Source organism: Platalea leucorodia (assembly GCF_965183815.1).
Source record: "Platalea leucorodia genome assembly, chromosome: 6".
NCBI classification, from domain to species: domain Eukaryota; kingdom Metazoa; phylum Chordata; class Aves; order Pelecaniformes; family Threskiornithidae; genus Platalea; species Platalea leucorodia.
The window spans coordinates 32163876-32186482 of NC_138828.1; the positions used below are offsets into that span (position 1 = coordinate 32163876).

Below are 22607 nucleotides of genomic sequence, written 5' to 3' on the forward strand. Positions count from 1 at the left end.
TTTGGAGGAGATATGCTGAGCCTTGCCTTTTGACTAGATTCACTTCAGGGGAGTTTCTTTGAAGATTGTGTAGTCTCGATTTCTGTTAACTTTGTTCTACGTATTCAAAAGTTGTCAACACACACTATTTTTAAAAAAAAAAATTTAATGGGCTGTGTTCTGTATGGTGTGAAAGATGTGATAAAAAGGCATCTTTCTGAATATTCTTTAGCTTCCAGCTGGTGTCCTACGCAATTCAAAGGTAGTTTGGAGGTTTGATGGTTTTGTCTAAGAGGGCATTTCAAGATGGTGTCTTTTCCAGCAAAACCAGCTTAAAACAGTTTGTGTGGCAGTGTGCAGCATAAAATATGACTTCATGAACCAACTGAGGGGCTGGTGAAGTGACATGGGAGGAAGACGACTCCACTTAGCTGAGGATGTGACTGGGGGAACTCAGTAGACCATTTTGCTACTGAAATACCTAACTGGTTTAACTGCCTTGAGTTAAAGCTGTATGTGTGGTTTTTTTTTTTTTTTGTGAGTGCTGTCCATGTCAAACACCAACCCTGCAATTAATATTTGGCATAATTATTAATTTCTGTGGACAGACCAAATCTGAAAAAAACCACTGTAGACTGAACAATATATTATCCCTTGGAAATAGTTAACTTTAATTAGCTCTTAAGTCTGTGGATGGATTGTCATTTCCCTATTGTTTTCAAGGTCTAATATCTTTGATCAACCCCAGGCTGAGTCAGGAAAGCCTAAGTAGTGAAAGGTATGTTGAAATCTGCAGAGCTACAGTTACTACAGAAGTTATGGAAACTAAACCATTAATACAGATAAAGATGTCTGGTATGACCCAGTATGAGTTTGCCTGGAATGGTATTTCTACTGTACTTTACTGAAGGGTGGTAAAGCTGTGCTCTTTTCTTTCTCCCTTGAGCTTTGTGGTGAATGTGTAACTGTCTAATGAAAATTCCTTCTGACTTAACCTGAGATAATGCCAGCAGTTTGGACTTCATGGTCTCTGTAAGCTGTTATGAAACTTCAAAATGAGTTCTCAGTGCTCAGAATGAGAATAGGGTGAGGTTATGAAATTGTTGTTTGTGAAATGTTCATAACAAAATATAATCATCAGTAAAGAAACTGAGAGCAAAAGGAGTAATACTCAAGTTTCAAACTGAGTATTGGGCGTAATTTTGTGAGCTTTATTAAAGGTGGCTCTGAAATTTTCAAGAAATTATGTTACTTTAATGAGAATATATAGAAGAATTAAAACATTCATTTAAATTCAGATATAGTTACACTAATAAATCAATGTTTTGCCTTTAATAAGGGGCATTTTGCATTTAAAATAAAAGGGAGTGTTGTTGGATTTGAATACAGTGCAAGAATGAAAACTTGCACAGGGCTGGACAGAAAGTTGTTTTGAAGCTTTTATGGGTGATGTGCTGTGAGGTATTCTAGTTGAGCTCCCTTTCTTTTCTCTCTGACATCTAATATTACATTTGGGTTGAAGCATTTCCTGATATAGAAAGGAACTGAAATAAGGTGGCACTGTGAAGGCAGTCCTCAAAGAACCTTTTTAGAAGTGCAACAGAGAACATACCGATGATCGTACTGGACCGGACAAAAGGTCCGTTTAAGGTAAATACCCTTAGAACAGTGGCCAATGGTAGCCAGCTGGTGAAAAGTGTAAAAACAAGGCAGGTAGATAGTAACAATTCTTAGGGAATATGCTCTGAATCCTCAGCCTTTCAGAGCCAGAATTAGAATCTTTGTACTTAGTATCCCTAGATGGATTTTTTCGCTGTGAATTTGTCTGGTTGAGCCTTGAATCTCTAACTTTCTGAAGTACATGACATCCAGTTGTTAGTTGTACCTTTTCCCTATTAGTTTTGGCTTAATTTTGGGAGATGTGGAGTTCCAACAGGCATGTAATAGTGTTCTGCAGCTTGGAGCCAATTAACTGTCATGTTCATCTGCTTAGCTTCTGTAAAACCACAGTGAAAATCCTGCATATGAATGAATTGAAACACCTTTTCTTTGGTCCCCACCGTACCCTGCCCCTGACTTTTCCACACGATACTATTAAGAAACAAATTTTGGATACCTTCCTTTTCAGTGGTCCAGATGGTTGAATTACAAATGTTGGAGGCGTGTAAAGTCAAGTAAGTGTACCAGTCCAAGGCAACTACAGCTGGATGTCACAGACGGAAAAGCTTGCTGCCGGGAAGGGGGAGCTGTAAGTTTCCAGATGGTGACCTAGTTGGATCTTTACACAGCTCCTCCAATTATAATGAATTAACCATTTTCAGCCCAGGCCATGTTTAACAGCAAGGTATGTAGTTGGCAGTTTTTATGTAGGATTGCAATTGGCAGTTCTGTCATTTTTCATCCTCTCTTCCCCTTGCCTCCCAAAAAGAAGAAATAAGCAAGCCTATAGCCCCAAAAATTCTTACTTAATTCTGCCATTGGTTATGGTGGATCCTTATTCACTAATGAAATAGTATATGAGGGATGAGAATTCTGTGATGGGCAGGTGAATCTGAAGGGTGTTCTCAGGCAGGCACCAGATCATTCCTCCCTTTGATTACTGTTTTAAAAGACTCTGGTAGTTAGCTTTAACATAAAAGCTCAAATGTAGCACTTATCCATTATTTTGGAAGTAACGGTGGAAAGTTCCTTGCTCGTCTGTGTCCTTAGAAGGTCCATAAGCAAATCTGGCTTTTGGGGAGTGCTGCCTGCTGCCTAGGCTGTCTCTGAAGCAGAGACCAATGTTGTGCTAAGAGTATGACCTTGAGGGGTTGCATAAGGTAAGTCAGTGGCCAGACAGTACAGTGGAGTCATCAGTGCTGTATAAGCATGACATCCCTATATCCCAAAGGTTGTATTGTAGCCCAGCAAATTCTTTAATCAAGACAAATTTATAGAAGTCACCTTACATGTTTGACATCTGATAAATAAAATGTGAGACTTTCCTTGTTTACTTGCATAATAGTCATGGGAAGGGAGGAGGAATGTAAGTGGCATGGATGACTGCTGCTATTTACTGTCTGACAAAGAGAAGCCAAGAGATAGGCAAGACAGCAACATAACCTGACGGTATGATTCTGGCCAAAAAAATCAGATCCTTTAAAGCTAGCTGACTGTGCAGAGGCAGAAGGTACACTTCAGATTTAAGCTAGTTTACTAGGCTTGGAAAAAAAAAATAAGCTTACAGAGTTCTAAGACTTTTTGTTTTACTAAGGAATAATAAACGAGTGCTTCTGAATGCCTTTGTAAGTCCGTGTTCCCAGGGCCCAGGTCCATGATCTGATCCCATTGGGAACTGGATTTCCAGGTAAACAACTTTTTAGTCTAAATTCCTGTTGCTATAGGAAATCTTTAAAAAAAAAAAAAAAAAGTATAGGCCTGAGAACATTTTGGTAGCTGTTCATCCTGAAATCTGTTTTATTTGCTGCATGGGGATCTATTTTAGAAGTACTTCAATGAGAACTTGGACAATGGAACAAAACACTTCAAGGCTTAACATTTAAAGGCGTGGTGTTTTCTTTGGTTGATAGTTTTGGTTTTCTTAAGTTTTTGGGTGTGTGATTTTGTCTTTTTGGGGGGGTTATTTTTGTTTTGTTACATATATATATTATATATTATATATATTTGTTTTGTTACATATATATATATATATGAAGTAATTGGATTAATTAATGTTTTCTTGGCAGCAGCAAAGACTTGTTCCCTCTCTGCCTGCCCCCCCTGCCTTGGTGCTTGCTGAATAACTGTGTTCTGCATTGTGCCCCGATCTTTGAGATGATAGATTCTGCTGAATGAGAAACAAATTCATCCTGCAAACCGGATTTAATGCTTTAGACTAGGTATAATCCCAAAGGTATAATTGGTAGAAAATGTGGTTCCTACTAGCATTAATAAAATCCAATGTGAGCAGTGTACATTAGGATGTTTATTTTTTTATGTATACAGGTATGCTTGTGTGTGTATATATATATATTTTTTTTTTTTTTTTTCCCCCCTTGTTCTGTTTTTCCACTTCTGCTCCATACCAATACTGCTGAGGCATGTTGAAGAGGACAGCTTTTACTCTTGCCAGCCAGAATCTGTTTTTGCAGTGAGGGGTCCCTGCTGGGGAAATCTTTCCCTGCTATCTTTCTTCTCTCCACAGGGTAGCAGGCATAAGGACTGCCCTCCTGTCTGCCCTGCTGACAGCCGTGCGTTCTCTGCTCTCACTGCAGCAGCTGCTGCTCCTCAGCCTGACTGAGAGAGCATAAATTAAAATACAAAAGGTCTCCTGTGGCCACCCTTGGCTGACATGGCAATGGCAAATCAGACCTTCCTACATCATCTTCACTTGACTTTCTTCTTTTTCTCAAGAATTTCCTCTGCATTTGTATCAGTCACGGTCTTTTACCACTGGGCTGAATAGGAGCAGCAACCCAGTCACTCCAAATATTTTATGTACTTGAGTGACTGGAGCGGTTTGTGGAGAAAAGAATTAGAGATGTGGACTTCATCAGAAGCTCAAGTCTTTTTCCTTTTTATACTGCCTGGAGAAGAGGGACTATTTTTCTGGTTTTTATGGCTGCTGAAGACACAGGGCTAATTCCTGTTCTCGTCTCCCCATGAAGGCAGGCAGAGTGTTAGAAACAGCAGCACCATTGTGTTGCCATTGTGTGTGTGTGTGATTGGGGGCACAGCAGTGAGTGGAGTGTTTTCTCTGGGTTTTTATTTTCTTGAAGGCTGGTGCGTTACAATGTTCATATAGGGCATCTTTAGCTCCCAGAGGATGGAGAGGAACCTACTTGGTGGTGGGATGGAATGCCACAAAATTTGCTATGTAGATTTCCTGACCTAACTGTGTATGTGTTGTTTTGGGAGTTTGTTTTCTTCTTACCCTGTGTGTCTCTGACATAACAGATGTTCTTTGGCTCAATGTGCTTATATGTGAGGCCATTTCCTTGGAGGTGATATGTGGTGATGATGGTGATGATTATTAATCTTTTTATTAAAGTAACTATGTCCACCTCGTCTCTGCTTTTTCCTGCTCTAGGCCCCACAGGCTGATTTTGCTTTTATTGGGCGCCAGCATTTGGCTCATGCCAATGGTGCTGAGTGTTCTTCTGTAAGGGCAACCACTTATATTTTTGCTAATCCTGTTATCTGTCTTATCTATTTCAGCCAGAGCCTGAATTCCAGTGTCTTTGTGGAAAAAAATTAAACTGACTAATATTTTGTTTGAGTATTTGTTGTTGTTGGTTTTGTTTTTTTCTTTTTTTAACCGTCCTTGAAAATTCTTAAACTTGCATCCCCTTGTGGTGTAGCTCCTGTCATGATGGATTGCTCTTCAGGGCATTGTCAGAATTGGAAGGCAGGCCTAAGGAAAAGCATTTCAGTAAGCGATTCATCTTTAGTCCCTGAAAATCGTGTAAGACATGAGAAACTGTTCCTTTGTATTTCCATTTATGTGCTTGTCAGCTAGTCCTCAATGCAGGGTTCGTCTGGTCTTCTACTCATCTGATCCAATGCTCTCTAGATTATGGATGTGGAGGTTCTCCATGATTTGTGCAATGAGTCAATGATTTCTCTTTAATGTAAATATGTTTTGAGTTCAAATGCAAGCCTCCACAGCAATACAACCATCTTTCTGATTTAATCAGATTGCCTCTTGGAAAAGAGTTTAAAAACCATAATTTGAGTGCAAATTTATTGATACCTTTGTATGTGAATGTCACATCCTCTTTTAATTTTCAGGAGAGCATGTTAAGCCATGAAGGCTTTTCCAGCAGTTTCATTTTCTTTCTTCAAAACTGAAGTCTTTCCAAGTTGAGTGGACTTTTTTCCCCACAATCATCTTCTGTCACGTAATTGTGAGCTTTAAGTTCTGAGTGGATCGTTTGGGGCATTTAATAAAAGTATTGGTCTGATCATCTGCATCTTCTGAGTGGGTTCTGGAGGGAACAGTCTCGACAACGTTTTTCCAGAGCTCACTCTTTAATGAAGCTAAGTGTGGCTATCAAATAATTTTTTTTAAAGGGTTATTTAAGTGCTTGAAGTCTATCCTTGTCCAGCTAAGGCCTAAAGAGTCTTACTTGAAATCAGTGGCACTGCCTTTGTGTACTGTGGAAAAAGGGTCCTAATTTGCAAAGGCTTAGTTTAGAGGAAAGAGAATTTGATGAAACTTTCAGAAGTAGTGTAAGCTGTGGCCATCATCAAAAGTGGCTTCGGACTGATGGAGGCTGATAAGAATTTCTCATTGCTAATAGAGCACACTGAAGTCCATGTTGAATGTTAATCAGAGATTTCTAAATCATGTAAATGCTCTTTGAAAACTTGCCCTGTTTTTAAATTTTTCCTTAAAAGAATCATAGCAATTATGGAAATTGTAACAGCATATAGTAATGTTTGGAAACAATCATGGGACCAGCCATGGAATTGCTGTTCTGTCTACCAATTGGACTTACCAAGAACAAAATGCCATTACTACCTTTGTAATCAGATTTGTTTTAATGTCTTTGAATGAAATATCTCTGGAATCAACTGCTGAGTGCTTTAACTGCTTCCTTGCTGCTTAATGAAACAGTGGTCTTGCCAGACTGCCTGCTAATAGGATAGCTGCTTCTTGGGACTTGTTTTTTTCCTCCCTGTATATTAGGTATCTGGAACATCTTCAGTAATGCCTAATGCAGATGCATGCAGTAATGAGATGCAAGAGGAGCAGGGTTAATGTCCTGATATCTTTAACCACGGTTTTCATGTGCGGTGCTTATAATGGCAGACAGACAGGATCAAAAGGTCCCCTTCTTTAAACTTGACACTCAGGTGAACATTATTCCAAGACCAGTAGAAAAAATGTTCCTTCCACTCCACCTTTGTGTGAACTGTCTTACTAATTTAAAAAAGAAAAAAAGCCCAGAAAAAAAGTTATTTTGCAGTACCTTCTTTAGCTTTTAACTTTTAATGAATGAATTACTCTTACAGCAGATTTCACCTATTATGGTAATTGAAATTTATATTCAATAATCATCAGCCAGAATAGAATTATCCTACTGTTAGGTTAGGTGAGGAGGACTATAATGGGACTGGTGACTCCTTGCCCACAGGGAGAGTGGGAGGATTCACTAAAGGGATCTGAATGGATCAGGATCAAGCTGTTACTGTGTTTCTTTGTCTAATTCCCCAAATCTGGAAGCAATGAACAAATGCCAGTGGTAATTCAAATAACTCTTCTGAATGAATACATAGATTATCCCATTTTGTCATACTTAATAATATTCTGCATTGTGAAAACCTAAAACCAAAATATGCCTAAGCTTAGAACCTTTTTATGCACAGCTGTGTTACATTAAAATGTCTTGATTTATATAATTGACTTTATAGTTTTGGAGAGAGGGAAGTAGCAGGATGAGGACTTGCCCATGCTGCTCCTTTTGTCATGCTGATTAGATAACTGAAAGCTACCTTGGTGGTGGGGCAAGAGGACAACATTGTGCAAGTAAACTGTTACATGAAAGCAAACAAATGCACACATGGTGAAAAATGTATGTGTGTTTTTTCTTCAGTAAATTTAGTGCTATTAGCAGGTGCCAGATGAATAGTCCTGTAAGCTGGCATCCCATATTTCCGTGTCACATACAGCAGGATGAGTGGGAAAGCAAGCGTCCACACAGCATCTTTGCTGAGGAGCAGTGGCAGGGTACTTCTGTAGCTGTTGGTAGCTCTTTCCTGGTAACCCCATCCCAACTGGTACAAACCATAGTGGGTCTGTGATGTGAACTTGCTAACTAGTGCTTGGATTGAGTAAGTTGATCTTTCTTTGTTAGCTGCTCTTCTGGAGAGTTGCTGTTGTAACAGTGTGTGGACTTTTCCTTTTTTTTTTTTTTTTTCTTCTCATAGTAAACCTTCTCCATGGAGAGAATGAGAAATATTCTGTGCACTGATTTGCTGTTTCTGATGCTATGAAGAAATATAAAGTTCTGCTTAATTCTGACCAGCCCAAGAATACTTTGGTAGAAAGAGTCCAGGGTGTGGTGAGATACCCAAAAACATTGCTGAGGACTCGTAAATTTAATTGGCAGTAGTTGTACCATTCCTATCAGCTGATGGTGCTCACTTCTTTTTTTGTTCCTAAATTGTATGATCCTTGACTGCATTTTTGTGAACCACTGTTGCTTGACTTGTGGGTTCAGAAGATCGGCTTTTGTGTAGAGCTCCTCCCTGTCCTTCCCTGGCTGATCAAATAAATAACATTTCCCTGGACTTTTGGCATGCCTTTGTGTTATGCCTTAAAGGTGAGGAAGAGGACTGAGCAGCGTACCTGTATCCTCTTCCTATTTAATACCATAACTAACAAAACAGATGTCAAGAGTTCATGAGGGCACCTTTGATGTTCCTGCTAGTCTCTTCTGTAGGCTAGAAAATCAGCAAACAGGAACAGTACCTGAAATACTTGGTAGACTGTAATTGCCTGCTGTCACACTGTGAGTTGCAAAGACTGTAGAAGCAACATAAATAGCATTGGTGTGGTTTGTTTTTTTTTTTTTCTTTCAGGCAATATTTTTTCCACCCTCAGTTATGAGCAGCGCACTTTTATTACAGCTCCCTGTCTAATATGAGCTGAGGAGACTCTTTTAGCAGTAGCTCAGCGTCAGAGAGGGAGTGCGTAGCTACACTGTAGAATTCATTATTCTGTGAACTGATACTGGTATGATTCAGCTGACTGTTTAAGCTTGCTGGCGTGGTCCTTTCACAACATAAGATGCTTTGTTCATTTAATACTGTGCTAGGTGATTGCCATGCTTTCAAACAGGCTGATCATGAGATTTTGAGTTTTGTGACACTCAGTTTGGGTTGACTGCACTAGCCTATATTTCCTGTGGGTACTAGTGCAGGTACTGTAATAACATAAATAATTGTGCTTCTTCTGACCAAGCATGTTCTTGAAATGTCATTCCAAGTGCAATAAGGAAGAGCAAGTTACTAACGATATTCTGTTGTGCTTCTGCAGCTTGGTTTTCTTCTCTGAAATAAGAATTCCCTGTAAGCCAGTGGGAATTGGGGGACTTTTTAAGAAAGAATGGGGCATGCAACTGTTGGGTTTTTGACTGGGGCTTTTTGTTTGTTTTTTTTGAGACTGACCTGCTTACCCTTCCTTGGACCCTCTCCATTTTTTCATGGGAGCTTGGGAAACAACTGCTGATATATTACCTTCAGGACATTGAAAAGTATAGTTCAAAAGGATAGTTTGCTCTGTTCTGTTTCCTCTGCTTCCTACTGCAGTGAGGCTTGGCCTGGTCTGTGTGTTAAGAAGCCAATTACTCTAAGACTAGAGTTCTCTTATGGGCTATAGATAAGCACAGTGGAAACTTGGCTAGAATTTGGTAAGGTTTTGGACTGGAATAACAGGCTTTGGTTTGGGGTGGCTTGCTGTTGGCAATGCTTTGCTGAGAATTTGGTAGGTTATGCAGAGGGCTGGCTAGTTAGAATACACTTGCATTAAGAATATTTTTGGGGGCGTTAAAACAATATGTATTTTCATGCTGTAAGTAAAGCCCTTCCTTGCTGATCTTGCATTTGTTCCTAAAAAGCAGTGTACTTTAGAGGTGCCTGTGGAAAAATAAAGATCATTTAGTTTTGAGCAGTTACTGAAAAACTAGTCCCATACTCCAGAATATAATGAGTTGTGGATTCTTCACTCCATTGAGTGAAATATGACTGGTGTGACCTAGTTTATTTGCATATTTAACATACTGGATACTTTTTGTCTTTTTTTTTTTGCTTGTTTCCTAGGAAACAAATGCCCTGGTATAGTAGAGAACAGCTATTGTATGGAGACTGCTGCCTGGCTGAAGCATTGTTCTTTTGTAGGTGGAAGGCTTTAAAGGGGAAAGAGCTGGAGTTTTCAAAAACATCTTTATTAACCAAAATAGCACAAGGGTGTGTTTCACACTGCTGTGCAACTCCTCAATGTATTTGTATTTTCTTCAGTAGGAGTATCTGTGTTGGAATGGCCTAACTAGTAAAAGTAGTATATATGTTCCTATTCAAGGCATACTAAAAGAAACTGAATGAGTAACTAATAAATGATTGTTTCTGTCATCCTTGCTGAGCACCATGCAGATCCATATTTCTAGAAGTGTTTTATTTTGAATTATCTGGAATGGAAACAATGTAGATTTTGGGGTTAGAGTAAACTTCAGCAAATGGTATTTATGTTAGTGGAGTAGGTCAAGAGAGGGGTGGGAAACCTTTTTTAAAAGTAAAAATTGTCTTCAATTTGTCACGCTGCTGTGGTTTTTTGTTTTTTACGTTTTAGGATGATGTTTATTGTTGCAACATTAAAAGAAATAGGTGTAATTGTTGCAATGTTAATTTTGAAGCCGTGATGGTGGGAATGGTTTTGGGGTTGGTAATGCTAAATCTTACTGAGAGGTGAAAGAAAACTCAACAGAAACTGGCTCACTGGTTGAACTGGCTGGTTAACTAATGAGAATGGTGAGGGGAGTGATGTTGACTTTTGAGAATACTGAGCAAATTGGAGGAGAAAGAATAAGGAGGATCTGTGAGCTTTTGGTAGTGTGTGACAAAGGGGGATGAGTTCTTAGCTTGGAAAGTGCTGTGCAGTTCCCCTTTGGTCTTTCTACACTGGCTTAAAACACTGTCATGTAGGGACCAATCACTGATGGTGCAGGTAACTTTAAGCTGTATTTCTTGTAATTTGTGACTTATTCTGTTGTTTCTGAACTGCTTGAACTGAGTGTGTAGCATGTGGTGTCAGTCTCTTTGAGTACATACATCACTGATGCCTGAGTTGTGTGCTGCAAGGTGTGTGGTTTGTATGGCTCTGGGGCTGTGGCTTGCTGTGGGTGGGTGATCCTGCCCCCCTGTGCATGCAGGTGCTTAAGGAGATGAATAGCTTGTCTGCATCTTCACAATTTGATAGTTCATTTCTTTCTTGCTGTTGTTTCAGGGCTTGGTAGCTGTTCTTCTGATAATTTTCCTTTTCTCTTAGTCCGCAGTGCATTGAGAAGGGAATAGTGGCAGGATGAGAAATCCATGCAGCTCCATGATTCCCTGCCATAGCTTTATTTTGCACCACTTCATTCAGCCCCTTCCTGAGGGAAGAACAGGTAGCTAACAGTAGCAGTGTATGATCATGAGCCTCCTAGAAAGGTGAGCAAAATAAGGGGATGTGCTAGGGAATGGAGCTTGGTCTGTTTGCTATTGCTTTTGGGTTTGAAATCCAGCAGAGCTAATATTTTGTCCATGTTTGCCAATAATATGGATATAATGCATGCTTACTGCCTTCCCTAAGGCTTATAACTTTGAAAAGGCTAAACACCTTTTGATAATAAACTGCAATGAAGGCACATACAAGACACTGAAAAACCTTACTAAAGTGTGGCATTTTGTTTGGTTGTTTTTGTTTGTTTTTGTTTTTTTTTTTTAAATAAAAATGTGAAGTTTTGAAAGTAAGACTGTGCCTTCAGTGGAAGAACTGGCGGTAAAGGGAGAGTGAAGCAGAGTGAAGACCTAACCAAGTACATCTCCAACAGTCTAGAAGCGCATCCACCTGGCAGTGGCAAGGCCTTCTAGATCATAAAGCCATGAATTGGTGATGCTGGGCTGCTGCTGGAGGCTGGAGAGAGCTCCTTTGAGCTCTGCCAAGAGGGGGAGTTGCTCTTTTGTGGCTGCCGCCTCAGCTGTTACTGGTTATTACAGTTGTGCAGAGTATGAAGGTGGTGAATGGCAGAGCTTTCGGTCTAGCTCTGAGCAAGTACAGTCACAGCTCTGTGAAACTTCACTGTTGCAAGGACATATGACATGCATCAATGTTCATGTGTGACCTGGTGAAGTTCAGACCACTACTATATGTCATTTGGGACATTTCTACACATTTCTAAGTTTTATTCACAAATGTTTCCTGATTAGTGTCGGGGAAGTGGCAGTACAATCATCTTCATACTGCCTTACAAAGCCCAAGGTATCCAAGGTTATCATAGAATCATTTAGGTTGGAAAAGACCTTTAAGATCCTAACTGTTAACCTAACACTGCTAAGTCCACCACTAAACCATGTTCCTAAGTGCCACATCTACACTATCCTTTCTGGTGGATTCCTAATAGCATATTTCGTGAAGGAAAGGAAATTATTATTTTTCTTAAGAAAAAGCTCTTTTTGGGGTTAAGGGGAGGTTCAGATTCTGTGCAGTGAGTTCTGCAAATGAATTGGATGGTGGTCTCCGCAGCTGGTCATGTGACTTATCAAGTGGCTTTACCTAGTAGAAAGAAAATAGGTAACTGACATTGCTCTGGATGTTCAATACCACTATCAGCTGCTGTTCACAAGTACCTGTTCCTACTTGTACTTGATCAAAAAGCTGACTGACTGCTAGTAATGAAAGATATTACAAGTCTTTTGAGCTCTTCACATGCAGCTTTTTCTGAATTGAGACTACATTATGCCAGTGCACCTCTTCACTGGTTACCCGTGAACATGGTCAAATTGAAACCAAATTTGAAGATGCAAGCCTTATTTTTAGAATCCCTCCAAGTAACTGATTCAAGCTTTTGTAAAAGCAGCTGTACTTGATGTGATCTTGACCTCTTGCAAGAGCTGTGTGCCAGTGGAACTGTTGATGTTGTTGGCTTTGTACACATCAAATAAGGTTTTCTCGATAGCTAGACTCAATAGTAGGCAAACCAACTTCAGGCTTCAACAGAAAACATAAAAAGCCTGTAGTTCTCGCACAGATAAGACATCTAAAGTAGTTTTTCAGCTCTAAGGACTGTAGAGAGGGAGAGAAAAAAATAGATCTCTGTCATAGATCTCTTGAAGTAGTAAAATATCTAGATTATATGGCCCAAGCCAGTTAGCTATTGCTGAACTGTCCCTTTGCATAATAAATACTCAGCATGGGAATGAACAAACCATTCACGAGAAGCTGCTGGTTAGCTTGCTGTTCCCCCACTGACTGTGGGAGGCTTTTGGGGAGAACTCTGTGCCTTGACTATTCAGTTATTAACATCCATGGATGCATCAACTAAAACTGCAAAAATGGAGAGGCCAAGCATCTGGCAGGGAGGATCTTTCTTGCTATTTCAGTTGGGATTAAGTTAAAGCCTGTGAGCAGCGACCATGGCAAATTTTGCAGCATGCCATGTCAACAATAAGAGTCTCTGTTCCGTAGGTACATTAGTTAACACTGTTACAAGCTGTTTTCTCTTAAAATGCTCAATGTCCTTCCCTCTCCAAATCCAGTGCTTGCCTCTATTGCCTTTCTCCTGGTCACTTTTTGAGAGAAGGCAGAAGGAGGTTGCAATGACTGAAGTGACAATTGCAAATAGGGCTGTAACTTCTGTCTCTGCGTTAAGTGTTCCCATCTGTTGGATCTCTAATACTTTATTTCTTTTGTTTCACTTACTTAGCATGGGTTTTCTTAATAGTACATGCCATGCACATCCATTGCTGCTCTCAGAGCATTTGTATGCAAGTATAAAAACTTGGAAGTGTAGTGTATTTGAGGTGCTTGTGTAAAGCAGTATTTGATTGTGTACGCAAATGCGAAGTAAAGGCACTCTCTGCTGTGGAACAGCCAAATGTGTCACTTAGGGCAAGATCTCAACTGTTGTAGAAAATATATGTGTAAATGTTTTAAGAGTTCATTACATAACTAGAGCATCTGGTTATTGTTATTTGAATCAATTCTCATAATAAAAGCCAAAAACCTATAGAGGAGTTGTCCTTGTATGTTAGAGTCATCCTAGCTGTTCTACAGTGCAGTGTAAGTCTCAGAGCAGCTCTGATGCAGCATTAGGGTACTTCACACTTGTATGAAAGTTACATTTGAATTTAGTTTTACTATGCTTTTCATCATATATTTAATGGCATGAGCATAGGAAATTTTATCCTTTTTTTTTTTTTTTTTAAAAGTTCAGCTTTGAAGATCTGGGCTACATCTCTGATTAGGAAGGGGCAGATGTGTACATAAAAAAGCAGTCATTCCACATTGGTGGTTATATTGCAGGATGATTTCGCTTTGCTTTCCCTTCTGTTTGTTACCTACTGTAGCTTGATAAGGAGAACCGAAATGGACCTCTGCAGGCTGTTTCCATGAGCTGTATTCCTAGCTGACATCCATAGGGACCACGGAGAAGCCAGCTGGACACTTCCAAATGCGAAATGTGGAAAAGGGTATTGTAGCATAATCATAGGGAGTTTCTGAAATCTTTCAAGATTTCTCATCACTGCTAAAATTAGCTTTTCTTTAAGGTTTTGGAAACCAGGTGCTCTGAGTAAATGAAGCTGGTGGCCAGCTAAAAGAGCAGTGTCAAGCAGTGGCTGCTGCTGTCCCAGGTTAATGGAAACTGGCACTGATGATGTGGGAATGTATTCTCACAATAGCTGTAGTGTTAGTGGGGTCCCATGGCATGGAGTGCATTGCATGTGGCAGGGCCTACTGGAAAAGATTGCTTTCCTCACTGGAGTTCCCTCTAGGGTGTTGAAGGGCTTTGAGATGTGGTGGTGGTATGAGAAGCAGAAAATAAGGACTCTTCTCAAGTGTGTCGGTTCTCTTTGTTTTCTTCAGCACTGATGACTGTGATCTGTTGATCAAAACTTTAGTTGTGCCAAGTGCTGTCTGTGCAAAATAAATGCTTAAGTGTTGCATCTGGATAATTGTCAAGTATGTTCTAGTCCCTGCAGAATAGATCCGCAAGACAGCAGTGAGGTGTGAATGACATGTCTGCTGCTTTAATTCAAAGTACTTTGTTACTAGGACTCTTTAAGTTGCAAATCTTCGTATAGTAATACTGTTTTTTCCCGTGCTTCCAGTTACATTCAGTAACTCTTTGCAGAGCAAAATAGAAAATCCTGCCCCCCTTTTAATGATGCCTAGTTTCTTTTGAGGAACATCCTTACTTTCGGGAAAATTTCAGTGAGTTTCAGCTAGGTATAATATGAAGCGACTGGCTCTCTTGGTGGCAGATTCACCATCTGCTGGTAGGTGACACTGTTAATTGTACTGGCATAAATGTTGGTTTGATAGCTCTCTAAACTGAAATGGTGAAATGATATAGCCTGCAAACATACATAAAGCTTTTTTGGTTTTATGTCTTATTTTGTTTCCTTTAAAAACTATATAATTCATAGTCCCATTTTAGAGAACAGCTAAAGAGTAGTGCTAGTGCCTTAAGGAAGAAGCAGCCTGTGTCCCAGGGTGGAACAGGAATGAGCAATGGACGGAAGGTCTGAGGCTTTAGATCTGTTGTTGATGAAAAATTATTTGCATAACCACAGACTAAACCCTGCCCAGAGAGGACATCAGTATGTGCACGTATGTGACCTTTGAAAGGAAAATCGGGATCAACTGTAAGAGAACGTAGTGGAGCTGCTGTGTAGTTGTCACAGTTTTCTGCTTGCAAGCTAAATGCAATGGTGCAGTGAATTTGAAATGGTAGAAACTCAAGAAGGCTTCTTTTGCATGCGGATGTCATAATTGGTGGATGTTTGACAAGTTCATTGAAGATTGTGGTTTTTAGTGGGAGTACCAAATCTATTTTGCTTCAGTTGCTTTTTAGCTACCTGTAGTTCCTGCTTATCCTCAGTTGTTTTTTTCCCCTCTCCATTTAATGCAAGTTGCTTGCTGCAGGACTACATAATTCTTTTTTCTCTTGAGTAAATTACTGTATATTAGTGTAATTATACAGTGAGCTTTCATTTTGTTGTTTGCTTCATTTCAGTAGATCAGCAGTTCTCCATACCATGTAAATCTCTGCACTTCAGCATTGTTTTGCAACCTGCTTTGAGCTTTTTTCAAATGTGACCTGTATTTTTACTTTATACCTTAGAAATAGAGTTGAGTGATTGACCTGCAGAGTAACATGTGTGGTTTGGGTTATTTTGACCTGAAATTTCTGGGGAATTTTTTTTAGGATTGTATTACTGCTTGATTTTTCTTTTTCTTTTGCTTGCACCGTGACTGGTGCATGTATATTGAATGGGATAGGGCAGGAAAGTGGTCCTGCCTCTCTACCACATTATCCTTAGCAGCACTACAGGAAAGAGAGAATTGATGTTTTGAATTTACTGCAGTGTAGATGACATTATTGACATGTAGTCATGATCATAGAATCATAGAATGGTTTAGGTTGGAGGAGGCCTTTAAAGATCATCTAGTCCAACCCGCCCCCGCCAGGAGCAGGGACATCTTCCCATGATGGGGCATCCACAGCTTCTCTGGGCTACTTGTTCCAGTGTCTCACTACCCTCAATGATGAATGATAGCTTTGTAATAGTAAGAAAGAAATTGATGTAGTAGTTGAGAATAACCTGCCCTGCATTCTCATACAAAATGTGAGATCCCATGCCCTGAAAGAAGCAAATAGGAGATGGGCTTGTAGATCTAGATACACCTATATGATGTTTAGCTGGCACAGTTTTTGACAGCGAATTGTGGCAATGTGGTAATAACTTGGAAGGTTGATGCTGGTTCTTGAGCAGCACCAATGTTTACCTCATCATCTGTTCTGATAAAGTATGTAGTACATGAATTAAATGCATGAACATTGCCAAGAGAAACTCTGCATTGCTGATGCGCAGCCCTTTCACTTCTGTTAGCTCTTTGAATGGGACAGGGCCACCCAAACCTACTGATGATGATGTATGATCTTTCTGTTTTGCCTGTACTTTGAGTAGGGTGGTTGACGTTTGTCTGTGCTCACTCATGAGTCACTCCCTTCCAGCGCTTCCTTGATTAGCTTCGAACACTGCATTCCTGCCCTGTTCTTAGGGATGTGCTCTTCCTGCAAGGACTTGGAATGAAATATGACCCTATGCTCTTGAAGCAGCAGATGGAAAACTTCTTGTTGCAAAGGTTCTTTTGTTGCTAGTCCATCCACGATCTTGAGTTCCTCTTCAGATATGGTTAGGTGTAGTTTTCTTTACCTGCAAAGTTCTCCTGTCACCCTTGCTAACCAATCTTAGCTGCTAATGCTTTCGGCAGACCTCAAGGAAAGAAGTGGCACTGCTGGGAAGAATGATGTGGTGGAACTTGTTTTTCATATACAAGAGCAGCAGAGCTACCTGCACGTGAAAAGGCCAGTACTCTTGCTTTTATAGTGAATGGGTTGTTCTAATCAGCTGGAGTGATAACTTCTTATCTTAGTATTTTCTCCCAGAAGCTGTACTTCTGAGTCTGCTAGAAGTTGCTTTATTGTGGGAGACGTATTGGCATGGAGGCTATTGAAAGCCTATTTTACATGACAGCATAATAGTAAATTTAGGTGAATGCTTTTAAAACTTTTCACAAGAGCTGAGATTCAACACTGATTTTTTTTCTTGGGTTGTGTTTCAAAGAAATTGTTTTCCACCTTCTTTGAATAATCTGTAGGGAAGCAAAGCAATTTGAAGATCAACAAACAGGCGCTGATCAAAATACATTTATAGCAGCTAGCAATAAAGAAATAATCTTTTTCTAACAATGGATTTGTTGCTGAATCTGAGTGTTGTTCCTTGATATTCATTACTTGAGATTATTTTATTCATACATTGGAAATATTGCTGTGCTCCTGTCCTGTGCTCATTGATCAAGTTGGAGTGTATGTATCAGCACTGAAGATTGAGCTTTTTATACAAAGTTCATGCAGCATCCATTTCCTTATTGCCGTGAGGGGAGCTGCCCCAAGCTGGCAGTTCCCAGACCGCTCTGCCACAGCTTTACTATACCGTGATGACTCTGTGGCTGGGGAGAGGCAGCAGCAGCAGGCAGGGGAATAGGCTTTCCTGAATTCCCCTCTTTGCACAACAGTTTCTGTTCCAGAGGCTTTGCTTTATAGGAATTCAGTGTGATTGTAACTGACAACGAAGACTACAAGGAATGTGATTTGAAAAACTGAAGTTCAGCAAGTTTATGATGATCATTCATTAATTGAAAAACTTTTTCAAATGGTTTTATGCTGCACATTATACTCTAAGTAGAGATGGCTCTTGCTCTGGGTGGTGTGTCTACTGCTGTGGTTCTTAATTCAGCTAGTAACCAAAGGGGAGGTTAACTTAAAATATCTTGGAAGTGATGCATTTTCAGAAAGGGATTAACATGGGGAAACTTAGCAGTAATAGCAAAGGTGTTTAAAAAAAGTGTGTCAGTTTGCAGATGATCTTGTCTCAGGGGTTTTGGGTGTGGAGCTTTTTTTGCCTTGTAAGTAGGCAGCACATTGGCAAGTGGAATTATTTTAGCCCTTTAGGTTACAGTATTGTAAACTATTGTAAGTATCTACTTTATATCTGAGTTCTTAAGATGTAACACTGTGAAGCAGTTTGCTGGGTGCACTGGATGTACAGCTATTGCCACTGCCCTGCAGCCACAGTACTATTGGTAGAACTATAAGCACTTAATATATCATCAGGTTGGATGATGAAGCCCTGCCTGTTACTTTGCTGTTAGGTATTGAAGAGCTTTAACCAGAGGATGCTGAAGGTTGGAGAGGATTTGAAAAACTTCTTCCACAACTACTGCCTTCCTCTTTACTCACTCTTGGAGTGGTGAAATGCAAAACAATTACAAGCTTATTTGGATCTGGGAACAGAGAAAGAATTCATGGAGATTTTCCAGAAGCATCCCTTAATAGGGTAAATTTCCTGATAGCAGACTGATCAGTTGGTCCCTTCCATGCTGCCCAATGCCATAAAATAAAGGGTCTCTTGGTGCCAAGTGTCCTAGTACCGAGCCCAGACTGATTTAATTGGGCTGATGTCTGGTGATTGCCATGAAGGAACACACCTCCACGGCTTGGAGGCGGGGCAGGATGAAAGAGCCACTCTGTAGCTTCCTTTGCCACCCAGCTCTGTATTTGACACAGCAAGACTTGCTGGACTGCAGCAGGAAAGGTGAGGTGACCACTGTGTGGTCTTATGCCACCTGGTGCCCGTAACGGAAACTATAGTGTGTTGAGTTGATCAGTGTTGATGGAAAGCACTACAGGTAGCCTGAGAGCGCCTGCGTGTGTCTTGCTCACCCACCCGCTGCAGGCTTATTGCCCAGACAGCTCCTGCTTCATCCTTGGGTTGTGCACTTGTAATTTCCTTTTGTTCCTGCAGAACAAAAACAGGCTGGGTGCTGTTGCCACACACACTGTCCTTCCTTCTTAATTGAGTGGAATGCTACTTTTAAAAATACTTGTTAGTCATGCATGTGGCTACACACAGCAAGTGCTGTGTAATTCTCAGACCCGAAGCTGGTGGCTTGTGAAGATAATTTTCCCCAGTACTGGTTAGCATGTGTGGCTCTGTATAAGATGCATTTTGTAACTCTTGGCTAAAGGGTTCAGTGTTGGAATCAAGTTACTGTTGATTCTTCTCATTGATATAATTTTGGTGTGTTGCATGGAACATTTTTGTTTAAAGGCTTGTAGCCAATTTTCTATATGAGGCTTAAATTTGGAGGACTTGTCATCAGTTCTAACATGTTAATGATTCAAGTATAGTGCCCAATCAACAGTTTATTCAATTTTTAATTAAGTTTATTTTATATCTGGCAGTTTTTTTAATTGCCAGTCATCACTTTAAAAAAATGGTCATTCTGGAATTTTTTAAAAAATGAAATCCGATTACTTTGGTTGTACAATTTCTGAGGTTATTGCTCCTTCTGTAGGCACTTGAAAAGAGGGACAGCCCACTTCAGCTAATTGTGTTGTAACTGTCCTAGTGGCTGTGACAAATTGTATCCTGCAGTTATGGGAAAAAATGAAATATAAACATAGACATGATGCAAAGGTCTGGCTTTATTTGACAAAATGTGGTTTGATTTGAACTTTCACTTGTCAGCAGCACTGTTTGCTTCATGTTTGGATGCATAGTCTGTTTCTGAGGGCTCTTGAGTTGCAAACTACGTGCAGGCATGGGTAAAAGATTCTGTTTCACATTTTATATTGTATATGATCTTGCTTCTGGAGACTTCAACCGGGCCTTCCATGCAGTTCCTCGATTTGACCACTAATTTTGTTTTGGCTTTTTTTTCTTTACACTGGTATCCCAAAATAGCAAGGCATATGTAGACAGCCAGCATAATTTGTGACTACTTAAAACTGGACTTCTTTTGTGAGGGAAGGAGGGATATATTGAATTGTGCAAAATCTTGGTCCTGTACCATCCCCCACCAGTGGGCTGAAAGATGGCATTTCTGTGTGACAATTCTACCACCACCACTCAAATAGCAATCTTCAAACTTTTACTGACCTGTTGGCAAGAATACAGAGGAAGTAAGGTGCTAAATGTGTTATCCCCTTCTCCTTCCTCTCTAATAATTCTGAAACCCTTTGTCCCACATCTGCAATATTTATTGGGAGGAAAATGAACATATACCTTTGAACAGTGTTGGGAGCTCTCACTAGTAACAACTTGCCCAAAGGGAAGGAGTAGGAACCTGCTGCAGAGGATCTTGTTTTATAGACAGGAACTTTTTGAGCAGTTAAAGTTCTGAGTTGTCCTCTTCCAGAACCTGAAAAAGAGAGAGAGGGGGAAAAAGAAAAAAGCTAAGAATAACCAAAACATCCCTTAATACTTCAGATCATAACTCTGTTGCCAAAGGAAAGCTGCAGCAAAGCAATGGGCAAAGCTGCATATGATGAGTTAGCAAGAGGTGTACACCCTTGAGTTATTAGTTAAACATGGGAGGAAGGGGCCTGGCTTTCAGAAGAAACTGCTAGCAGAGCCCTACTTGATATTTGGCTCTGACATATTCCTAACGATATGAATAGACTTCTTATGTTGCAGCACGTAAGCAGGATGAGAATGTGAATCTACTACAGCAGTTGGTGAAAACAACATATGTTTAATTTTATGAAGACTTAAAGACAGATGGTGACCCATAGGATAATTATATAACAGCCAAAATTCTCTTAACAAATCTTTTTATAATAGCTGTGATAATTACTCATAAGTAGCCAGTCATTTAAGTCTTTTTCTGTTTCATAAATAGTATGGGGATCTAGTTTAGCCTTGCATAAACTCTTGGGTGAATTTGTTCTTTAGTCTAAGTTTGTTTGTTTGTTTTTTTTTTTTTTCCCCCCACTTGCCTTGTAACCTCTTGTCTTCCCTTGCTCTCGACAAAAGGCCCAACTGATGTGTGCTTCTGTCCAATCAAGTGAACTAAAGCTGAAAATGTCACCTCTCCCCTACATCTGCCTCTTTTGGGGTTACTTTCTTTGCCTCCATGGACTCCCTGTCTTCTACGCGTCCCAGTCTCTGTCCGAAAGGATTAACATTCCCCTAAGAAATTGGTTACTGCATGTTACCCTGTATCTGCCTTGGAGAAACGGAGTACAGAATTAAGATCTGTTTTCTGGGAACTGCTGGCTTTCATCCAAGGTTTTACCACCATTTCTTCAGCTGTCATCGTAGCTGTTTCTTGTGTGACTCTTGAGTGGACTGGGAAGTTGTGCAGGTTGCTGGAAAAGAGTTTTCAGGGCTGGAAATGAGCTGGACAACTACTTCTGAGGCATCAGCGTAGCAGCCTTTGAACCACCAGTGGCCCTGATTGATCTGACATCAAGATGAACTGCCCGTCAGCAAGGACAGTTGCCTTTTGTTGAGGATTTTCAGGAGTGGATTTAACAAACAATGTCATTTCTTCCGTAAGTCTAAGCCTTTCAGTACCAAGTAGCTCATAACCCATCTGCTTTCTGTGTCCAAAGGGCGATTTGCCAGCTCCGTACAAGCCACAGGTTGCTCCTTGACTGGCATCATCTTAGGGGGAAGGGACAGAGAGAAGCTTTTTCTAGCTTGTTACTTGTATCATGTTCATGCTGATTTCTACTTTTTCTAGTGAAGGTAATATGCAGGGCACGGGTTCAGATAGAGGTGATGTTAAGTAGGCTGGCCAAGATTAAGGAGATGTTAAAGTGGGGAGGGACAGAATTCTGCTAACACAATATTTTAAGTGATGGTAACCCAAAATAGAAGCATATATCAAGCACTGGCCAATTTGTCTGCAAAGTGTGCTTCTTATTTAAAGGCCTCTTTGTGTGAAGCTGTATCCCTGCTTTCCCCAAAGGATGCATTGATAGCTTCCTTGCTAGCCATGGACCTATACCAATCAAAACAGATTAGGGTTTGAAGAAATAATTATAGGAAATGCAGCAGCAAAAGTACTTCGGCAAATGCCACTACAGTTTCTCAGCTGGAGAAGTACTAATATTGAGTTCCTTTGGGACACCACACTTTATTCTCAGTGGTAGATGAGTCAGTCTGGCCCTTGACAGTTTTACTTGAGTAAGTTACAAGAAAGTTCCTCTTAGCAAGAGCAGCTTGGGACTGCAGAGCAGTAGAAGGAGCTTGTGTTAGCCAAGTCATTACTCTCCGAAAATGAGTGTCTCTCATGTGACCCTATGCACAGAGTAACTTTCTTTCATGCTGTTTTACAACAGCATGAGCCCTAAACAAATCCTCTCGAGCAGTCACCTGGAAGCTGATCAAAGGCTTCTGCTTGCCGGGGCTATATCTGTCCAGGCAAGGATCCTGGAAACTGTGCATCCACCTGTGAAAGCACAGATGGGGAAAGTATTCTGGGGTTTTGGGGTGGGAGGGAAGAAGCTCTTTGGTAACCTTTGTAGGTTACC

The 22607-nt window shown here is 40.3% G+C and overlaps 1 protein-coding gene across 3 annotated transcripts in view; it reads left to right on the forward strand.

The window, feature by feature from the left end:
- The first annotated feature begins 2176 nt into the window (after nt 1–2176).
- TSPAN5 (tetraspanin 5) overlaps nt 2177–22607 on the forward strand; it is a 73407-nt gene continuing 52976 nt past the window's right edge. The window contains exon 1 of one of the 3 annotated variants that reach the window (XM_082316030.1): nt 2177–2323. In XM_082316030.1, the coding sequence (XP_082172156.1) occupies nt 2309–2323 (15 nt within the window). In that variant the 5' untranslated portion in view covers nt 2177–2308. Of the gene's footprint in view, nt 2324–3800; nt 3858–21151; nt 21624–22607 lie in introns of those variants that run through there. The other 2 variants (XM_082316032.1, XM_082316033.1) reach the window with 2 other exon arrangements.